At 34.2% G+C, this 9,478-nt stretch overlaps 2 protein-coding genes and 1 pseudogene across 2 annotated transcripts; 1 reads left to right on the forward strand and 2 right to left on the reverse strand.

The window, feature by feature from the left end:
• Window positions 1-1,157: 1,157 nt before the first annotated feature.
• On the forward strand, window positions 1,158-3,475 carry LOC111305046 (putative pectinesterase/pectinesterase inhibitor 7). Its single transcript, XM_022902213.2, has 2 exons — window positions 1,158-2,456; window positions 2,579-3,475. Exons 1-2 carry the CDS (start codon window positions 1,460-1,462, stop codon window positions 3,268-3,270), a joined length of 1,689 nt encoding a protein of 562 aa, XP_022757948.2. The 5' UTR covers window positions 1,158-1,459; the 3' UTR covers window positions 3,271-3,475.
• Window positions 3,476-3,980: 505 nt separating this feature from the next.
• Window positions 3,981-5,134, reverse strand: LOC111306053 (putative invertase inhibitor). The gene is made up of 2 exons (XM_089750334.1): window positions 4,240-5,134; window positions 3,981-4,147 (listed from the first exon to the last, which is right to left on the reverse strand). Exon 1 carries the CDS (start codon window positions 4,786-4,788, stop codon window positions 4,240-4,242), a length of 549 nt encoding a protein of 182 aa, XP_089606460.1. The 5' UTR covers window positions 4,789-5,134; the 3' UTR covers window positions 3,981-4,147.
• A 1,588-nt stretch (window positions 5,135-6,722) lies between these two features.
• LOC111306054 (RING-H2 finger protein ATL5 pseudogene) lies at window positions 6,723-7,733 on the reverse strand (annotated as a pseudogene).
• Window positions 7,734-9,478: the final 1,745 nt, after the last annotated feature.

A 9,478-nucleotide genomic window follows, 5' to 3' on the forward strand; every position in this document is an offset into this window, starting at 1 on the left:
TTGCGAGTTGCGATCTAAAATTTTCCTTCTTTGCTTTATGAAAGAAAAAAACAACTTGTAAAATTCTTTAATGTCTTTGAGCGCCTTGCTTGGTCGTGGAAGAAGTTTGGCAAATGGCAACTTGGCTTCAATTTCCCATAGCAATTCCATTTTTCCAAATGGCCAAAATACTCTGGAACGCGTATTCTAGTCAAATTTAAAGCATACAATTGCAGCGTTTATGGAAGGTTTGGTTATTAGGCTAGATTAATCATCCAATCTCACAGGATAACGATGAGAAAGTGATAAACAAGTGGCGGCTTATTATTATATTATAGTTACACACTTAACTACGTTTAATCAACGTGAATGCATAAGTTCATGGATATATATATATATATATATGTGTGTGTTTTTTTCTTACTTGTCTGACTTGGCTGATGAATGATGATATACACATAGGAATTGGCTTCTTTTTAGTTTTTGTTTTATATTTGTCAATTCATAAATCAATCAGCCATTGGTTATTTTCCCAGACTTGATTAATGTTAAATCCAAAACATACGTAGGAATAAAATATTTTGAGCGTGTTGAATATAGGGCATTAGAGAATTTTTCTTTCAATCATACTGCCATCATGGCTGGCAAATCCAATCCCAAATCCACCGTCTATAACCTAAACCCACTCTTCGGCAAAAGCAGTAATGAGAACTATAGGACATTTGGACAAAAATGTTTTGGGCTCAGGTCGAACGTACTTTCTAGACATTCATTACTGGCTTTAGATCAACGTCACCTGAAACTGAAAGCATTTTAGATGATAAAAAAAATGCTTGTTTTATGGTTCAACAAAACAAGCTCTTCAATGTTACTAGATATCCCAATTTAGATGACAAAATGTGATCGTGACTTGACTTCCATCTTCAATTAGTTTTAACAGCGTTAAATTTGGTTTTTAACACATGTAAATACATTGCAAAAGAGTTAGTGATGAAATAGCAATTCTACATATATAAATGTTATGAATAATGGTAAAGAAAATTAGGCTAAATTAGGCAAGACCATACATGCATAGATGAAAATTCCAATGGGAATTAGGCAAGGAGCTAGGACATTTCCCACCCCAGGAATAAACTGCACTATATATGCGTTTGGTAGATGGTATATATGTTTGAAAATTTTGCTCAAAAGCTAGCTTGGCTTCCCTGACCAACGACCATGGATTAGAATTTTGGACATCTAGCTGCGCGTTTTTAATAAGTCTTAGCAATTGACTTTAATTTATAAATGAATTAAATGGTTAATGGTTTATCCTCTAAAATTCCCTAACATTAGAAAAAAAAACCCAAGTATTCCTAAGTATATGTCATGATAGAAGTAGAATCAATCTAATTTCTGCCTCTTTAAATACACCTAATCCACGAACAAAATCTGCCATAATCAGCTCAGCACTCATTTGTTAAAGAAATTAGTAAAATCTATGGCTTCCAAGCTCTGCTCTCTTGCAACAATCTCTCTGTTCATTCTTCTTCCTTTCTTCATCTCTCCTTCTCTTGCAGATGCTCTACTATCTGATCCTGTCTCACCGGGGATCATTTGCAAGTCCACCCCCGACCCTTCCTATTGCAGATCTGTGCTTCCTAACCAAACCACCAATGTCTACGAATATGGTCGATTCTCTGTTCGTAAATCTTTGTCACAGTCCCAAAAATTCCTCAACTTAGTTGAAAAGTATCTAATACGATACCGATCCTCGTTGTCTACATCCGCAATTCGTGCCTTAGAGGATTGCCACTTTCTAGCTGGCCTGAACACGGATTTCCTGTTGAAGTCCTTTGAAACTGTCAATGCCACTAGTCAAACTCTGTCCCTTGCGGAAGCAGATGACATACAAACCTTTCTTAGTGCTATTTTAACTAACCAGCAGACCTGTTTGGACGGCATACAATCCACTGCTTCAGCTTGGAGCATAAGGAACGGCCTCTCGGTTCCTCTGTCAAATGACACAAAACTCTACAGTGTTTCTCTGGCTCTTTTTACAAAGGGCTGGGTTCCTAAGAAGAAGAAAAAGGCCGCATGGCAGTATAGTAGCAAGCAGCAAGGTTTCACACATGGGCGTTTGCTTCTGAAACTGTCTAGCCGAACACGCTCTATTTATGAGACCGTAAGCAGAAGAAAGCTTCTTCAGACAAGTGATCCTAATCAGGTCTCGGTTAGTGGCATTGTGACGGTGAGTAAGGACGGTAGTGGAAATTTCACTACCATCAACGATGCTCTCTCTGCAGCACCAAACAACACCAAAGGTTTAAATGGTTACTTCTTGATTTACATCAAGGCTGGTGTTTATCAAGAGTACGTTTCCATTGCTAAGAACAAAAAATACTTGATGATGATCGGTGATGGTATCAATAAGACAATTATAACCGGAAACCGCAGTGTTGTTGACGGGTGGACAACATTTAAGTCCGCAACTTTTGGTAAGTTTTAGTTCAAAAACCATTTTAAGTAACTACATGTACATTTGAAACTGCACAATTTTTTAGTACTTCTTGTCTAAGCAAAATGAGCTTAATCTGACAAATATTGTTTAATATTACAGCTGTGGTGGCTTCAAATTTTGTTGCGGTAAACATAACTTTCCAGAACACAGCTGGAGCAATCAAGCACCAGGCCGTCGCAGTTAGAAATGGGGCTGATTTGTCAGCATTCTATAGCTGCAGCTTCGAAGGATACCAAGATACTTTGTATACTCATTCCCTAAGGCAGTTCTACAGGGAATGTGATATCTATGGCACTGTTGATTTCATATTTGGAAACGCTGCCGTTGTTTTTCAGAACTGCAACATATATCCCCGACTGCCAATGAGTGGACAATTCAACGCCATCACTGCACAAGGCCGGACCGATCCTAACCAGAACACAGGCACATCAATTCATGGCTGCAAAATCATGGCTGCTGATGATCTGGCCTCGAGCAATACCACCTTCAGTACGTATCTAGGGAGACCATGGAAGGAGTATTCGAGGACAGTATACATGCAGAATTTCGTTGGAAGTTTGATTGATCCTGCTGGTTGGATAGCATGGAGTGGAGATTTTGCCCTGAGTACATTATACTATGCTGAGTTCAACAATGATGGACCTGGATCAAACACTTCCAGTAGAGTCACATGGTCGGGTTACCATGTGATTAATGCTATCGATGCTGCTAATTTCACTGTGTCTAGCTTCTTGTTGGGAGACAACTGGTTACCAGGTAAAGGAGTGCCTTACACTGCAAGCTTAATATGAGCAACTAAGCAACTAACGGATGAATTATACCTTCTTTCATTTTTATTTTTTTTTGGTCATGGTTTTTATTATGATATAATAAGAGCGAAAATACCTGAGCTATTCAAGTGTACAGCTTGGTATTATTCGATATGTAATGTTAATTGATACTAATACCTTCAATTCTTAATTTGAAAGAAAAAAAAAAAAAGGAATGCAATTAGGCTATTGATCAGCTACTGATGATTCATGCGACAATGATCTAAAATTTTCCAACGTAAGTTGAACAGGACAAAATCAATGAAAATGTTAACATCATTAATTAATCAAATAACACTATGATTTTATTAAAAGGACCTTATGTCTTGTCCCCACTGCTTAATTAATCAAAGAACATGTAATGTTGCTTCATTTAGAAAAGTTGTTAGAAAATGGAATGCTGATATGCAACGAAGAGGAGTGTAAATTACTACTTGAACATTATTAACTTCATATAGGAAAATGACAAGTTCCATTAATATTCGAAAAGAGGAAATTCCTCGGAGGAATTCCAACTAAAATTAAAGTTGTCCAGCTCATTCACTCATTCGATACAGTTAACCTGCAAACCTGTTAGTTGTCCGTTCCAGTCATCTATAATTGCTTCTAAGTTTCTTTTTTCCTTTTAACAAATAGTTTGGTACTATTTGTAATTAGTTTGGTACTGCTTACTTTGAAAGTAACAAGCACAATTATTACTCATTAGAAGACAATATATTCCATTAAAAGCCACTGACATATAAAAAGAGAATTGGGACACGATCAGGCATGTTTGTCCCTTTTAATTTGTATGATCAGAAACATATATGCACAAAACCCAATTGTCTTCTGCTCCAAAAACCCTTATTAGCGACGTAGCCTGATACAATAAAAGTATGTATAGTGCTCTCGAAAGTACTTGGCATAATCAATTAATAGCAGCAAATGAAAATAGCTAGGCCGGTACATCACCTAATTTGAAGCCAAAACATTGACGATGTCCAATGCATTGCTGCATAGTTGGAGAAAGATATTATTCTTATTTAACAGCTCCGAGTCGTTGCCGGGGCGTTGCTTCAGCCCAGTCTCACAAGTGGTTGCATCATCAATGGCAACTTGCAACCAGGTTTTCACATCTTTGTAATTCCTTGATACCAGGGCTGCCAGGGAATCATCAAGCTGCTGCATTGCGGATCCGTAATTGTCTAAGCAGTCCTCGAAGTTCTGCTCGACGGCAGGCTCCAATGTTGTACCATCGAGAGTCTTCTTCATGTAAACGGATGTGTCCGACCCATTGTTGGAAGCGACCTTGATAGCTATTAAGGCGAGGGCAGCTAGGTCGGCGTCTTGGGTGGCATGTTCAGCCTCAAGGCTTGAGATGCAGAGATCCGTGTTTTTCACCTTTTGACAGGTTTCCGCAACTAATAAGGTGTTGTTACCAGCAGCGTTTAGTAAGGGCAAGAAAGAGAGGCAAAGGGAGAAAGATAAAAGCATGGCAACACTATTTGTGATAGGCCTCATCGATTTCTCCTCTAGTTTCTTGCTTTTCTGCCTTTTTTGCAGTTGGAACTTTGAAAAGGAATCGTGCTTAAAAAGAGGAAGGAAATAATGTGGGATGGTAACTCGTTATTCAAGATGATGTCCGTTGAAACAAGAATTTCTAATTACGACTTTTACGACATTGCTCTATCTAAAAATGGGGGAAAATTAAACAGATTCAAGAAAGAACATTGACCGCTAACCCAAAGACAGATGCGCTTAGCCACTCACACTGAAACCGTTTGAGGAATGGTGAGGTTTGATGGTGTTATATTTGCCATATTTAGGAGATGAAAGTCAATAATATGGCATTCCCTCAATGCCCAGAACTGACACTTCTTTTTTTTAAGAAATTACACAATGATGACACTTCTTTTATTGATAAGCCCATAGTTATTGGACTCCTTTGCTTGTTGTTAGGCAAAATTAGGCTTGAATATCAAGGCCAGCCAACCAACTGCCCACCGGCCCACCCCACCCAAAGAACAAAAAAAAAATGGAATTCGGTATCATACTCGGATGTGGTCATAAGAAGCAAACAGCCTTTTTAAGAAAATTATAAACTTTAGTTAATTAAAAAAATTTGCTAAATCATGATATACCTTAACTAATGAAGCAAAGGAATTTCTATGGATAAATTATTTTTTTTCACAACTCCATCTGTAGTAGGATGAACATCCTATTCATTCCTACTGACTCGAGGTTTTAATTAATAACAAAATTCATATAATTTATATAATTTATATTTTTTTTATAGAATCTCAAAATTTTATATTTAATATATTTTCAATATATAATATATACTGTTAATAGATATATTATATCATTTCATTAATTAACAAATTAAAATTTTGCAAATACTTAAAATAAATATACAAAAACTTAATTTCTTTTTTAATATTCCTAATTAATAAAATATTATCTTATAATTTATCAACAATGTACATAATTTATTTATTAATAATATATCAAATATAAATTTGAAATCTAATATATTAAGTAAACCACGCAAGAAGATATATAATAAAGTAAAATCAATGATTATTATAGTAATGATGTAACTTGACCCATCACCATATAAATATAAATATATATATATATATATATGCATATGCAAATAAATAAAGATAGCATTTGTAATGTGTTAATGAAGATGGTTGGTTTACCTAGGATAGATTTTTTTTTTTTGTTTGTTGCATGAATAAAATTAGCTTAGAGCCATTTTTATTTAGTCTGTTAATTTATTGTTTTGTAAGATGTGGTCATATTCTCATATATAAGGTGTTATGATAATTTTTTAATAACTTGCCACAAATTAATTTCTTACATTTATGATTGATTTTTTTATAAAACGAAGTAAATGAAAATAAGATATCTCATTTTAAAATCAAAGCATGGCATAAGTTTCAGTATAAATTTATAGTCAACTTACAGATAAAAAATAAATGACGAACCTAAATTTATAAGCATAATATCTAATTTTTATGAATTCAATCAATCCCTGTAAACTATAACTGACATTATAGTAAAAGTTTTTTTAATAATTTCTCATTATTATAATTACATAATAAAGACATCAAAGAAAAACACCATACGTATGCTAATCGTAGTTAATAAAACATCTAGAATTAACGTGAAATATAAATCCAACCACCAAAACAGAAAGCTGCTGTAGAATTTAAAGATCACCGTCGATACCCTAACTTTCATTCAAGGCTGTGAGCAATTCGTACGTTGACTTTTCAAAAACCTAAAACTAATTTCATTATATTACATTGGATACCCTTAAGAATTATGACGGGTTTAATTATATTTGATGCAAACTTGTGTTTTTTTATGCTTAAAAAACCTTACGTTTTCTTTTATTTATATATATATATATATATATATATATTTAAGCATGATTTAGAGCTAGAATTGCTTAAGCTGGGTGATGAATGATTGCCACGTTTACAAATTCCGGCGTCTTTCAAGAACTCTGTCTTTGTAAATTGTAACAGCAATTTTTGTTTCTTTCTTTTCTCTCTTGCCAGAGATACCTGAACCAGACTGCCTTCATTTGAGTAAATAAGTACATTTTACTAGATTTTACATACTACTCCTAGTCCTAGTATACGCTCCAAATCCTCCTCAGACCTAGAATCCGATTACCCGAATCCACATCTGCAACACCCGTTAATATGTCTTCTCTAGTGGGGACCTCCACAAGAATTCCCACCCTTACTAGCTCTAGCGTTTTCATGGGGCAACTCTCCATCTTCAATAACGACGGCGATGACGGAGACGACGAAGACGACGGCAAAGAAGAAGCAGTAGCTGACGATCTATTCATCTCAATATGTTCTTGAGGAGGCTCTGCATTGGCTGATTCAGCCACTGTAACAACGGTCTGCTTTAGGTGGGTTGACCGGACTATCAGCTTGGACCGGAGCTCTACATACTGGACAGTTAGAGTGGCTATTAAACCACATGTCGATGCAGTCAACGTGGAACGTATGATTACACTTAGGCAAAACGCGGGCTTTCTCATCGTTCTCGAACTCGGACAAGCAAACAGAGCATTCAAGTGGAGGGAAATGGGTGGCTTTGGTGAAGTAAGTAACAGTAGGGATTGTTTTAATGACAGAAGGATCCAAACCTTTGGAATCAACGATGGTTTCAGTAGTACTGGCAGTGGAAATGGAAAGCAAGTGCTGAGTACGTCGGCGGCTGTAACGGCGACGGCGGTTGCAAAAAAGGTTACGAGCGTAGTTGTAGAAGCAGAGTATGACAAGAAATGCTACGAAAAGAACGATGACTGTGCAGAGCATTACTTTGCCATGAAGAGCATAATTAATGTGTTTCTTTGGTGAATCCGTGTAGTTATCCATGAAGGAAATTAAGGAAAGGTATGGGAGAAGGTGAAGTCTTGAAGAAAGGTTTGTTTGGCGCCGCGGGGGGGGGGGGGGGGGGGGGTTGTAAGGGGTTTACGGAGAGAAGAGGGAAAGGAAGAGGAAGGTTCCTATATGACGAGTGTGTTGGGTTTGGATTTCTTTTTTCTTCGATATTCGGTTCAATTTTGGCCTTAAGAGTAAAAATGGTAAGAAAAGTTGACGGGGTTTTTATTATTTTATCAGCTGCTGCAGGGGTCAGTCTAAGGCTTGAAGTTACGATAAGTTTTGTAAGTTTAGTACACCAAGTTTAATAAAAATTTTGAATAAATAAATTAATAAAATTTAATGTAAAAATTAATAATTATAAAAAATAATTAAAAATATTATTTATAATTTAAATTTAATTCATATTTATTCGATAATAAAATTTTTATCGATATTTTTATTATAAATATATATTTAATAAATATATTAAAAGTTTTAAAATTTTACATATTTAATTTATATGATAAAATCTTTTAATTTATTTATTTTTAATAAAATATTTCACAAATTCTAATTATAAAACTTCCTATAAATTTTTCCCAAACTTTAATTGTCTTTTGTGTTTGTTTTCTGTCTTCCACTCTTCTTTGTATGTTAACTGATTTATATCATGTCGTCAAAGCCCGGAAGATCAAGTGAATATACTTGTGGCCCGACTGCTGTACCTTTCTATTGGAAAAAAGTAGATTTTTTTAAAGTATATCATCTCAATTATGTAAAATTCATAAAATGTTTTATAAAATCTATACTTAAATAATGAATTTTTGCATATTTAATTTTTTCTAATTAAATAATTATAAAATTATAGTAAAAATTTTTCGGACTCACTCTAAGCTAACTAGTTACTAAAAATTTACTACCACTACTACTTTCTTTACTTTAACCAAAGAACTTTCTTCACCCATTTCTTGCTCTACATTTTTTCTTTCACTCTGTGGCATGTTTGAAATTCCAGAAATCAAGCTTTGCATCGACCTCGTTTGCAGGCCATACTGAGTGACTGCCTAGCCCTTACAAACTTTTTTGTACTGGTTGGAAGTTCATCTTTATTACAGGAAAGCAAGTAGTTTTGTTGATATTTTTGCGAGGTTCTTCATGATATTTTACTCTTTCCTGTAAATAAAAGAAAAGTAAATAACTATGACAAAGTCAGAGCATAGGCTGTAAAAAGCTGCCTACCTAGACACTTTTACCTTCTGCGTCTAATTATGGGGTCAAACGTTAAAATTTGTGCGACTGTGATAGCTCAAACTTGGCTAGAATTAGTGTCCAAATAATTTTAAAGTTCGGTGACGAATAACATCCATACTAAAGTCTACGTTGAAGCTAAATTCATGATATTAGTGTTGTCGCTTCTTACACGGTTGAAAGTTGAATCAAATTTTTAGAAGTCCTCCAATTTTAACAACGGATTAGGATGATAATAAGGATTAGATGGAACCATAACAACTGTTTTTGAGATCACTAGAGCTAAAAATAGTGGATTTGAATTTTAAAATTATATTTTATGTATTAATAGTATATTAATTTTATATATTATCAATAAATTATATATTGTATTATATAATTATTTAAATAATTTATAAAGTAAATATATAAAATTTTGATTTTTTATTTTTAATTAATAAAATAATATTATATAATATATCAATAATACATCAAATATAAATTTGTTAAATTTAGTGCTCTCGTTTAAAATATATAATAATAAAAAACAATATCATAAATGTGAAAACCAATGAATTAGATTTCAT

The sequence above is a fragment of the Durio zibethinus genome, chromosome 21 (genome assembly GCF_047325235.1).
Source record: "Durio zibethinus cultivar Kanyao isolate XHJ-2024 chromosome 21, ASM4732523v1, whole genome shotgun sequence".
In the NCBI taxonomy this organism is placed as follows: Eukaryota; Viridiplantae; Streptophyta; class Magnoliopsida; order Malvales; family Malvaceae; genus Durio; species Durio zibethinus.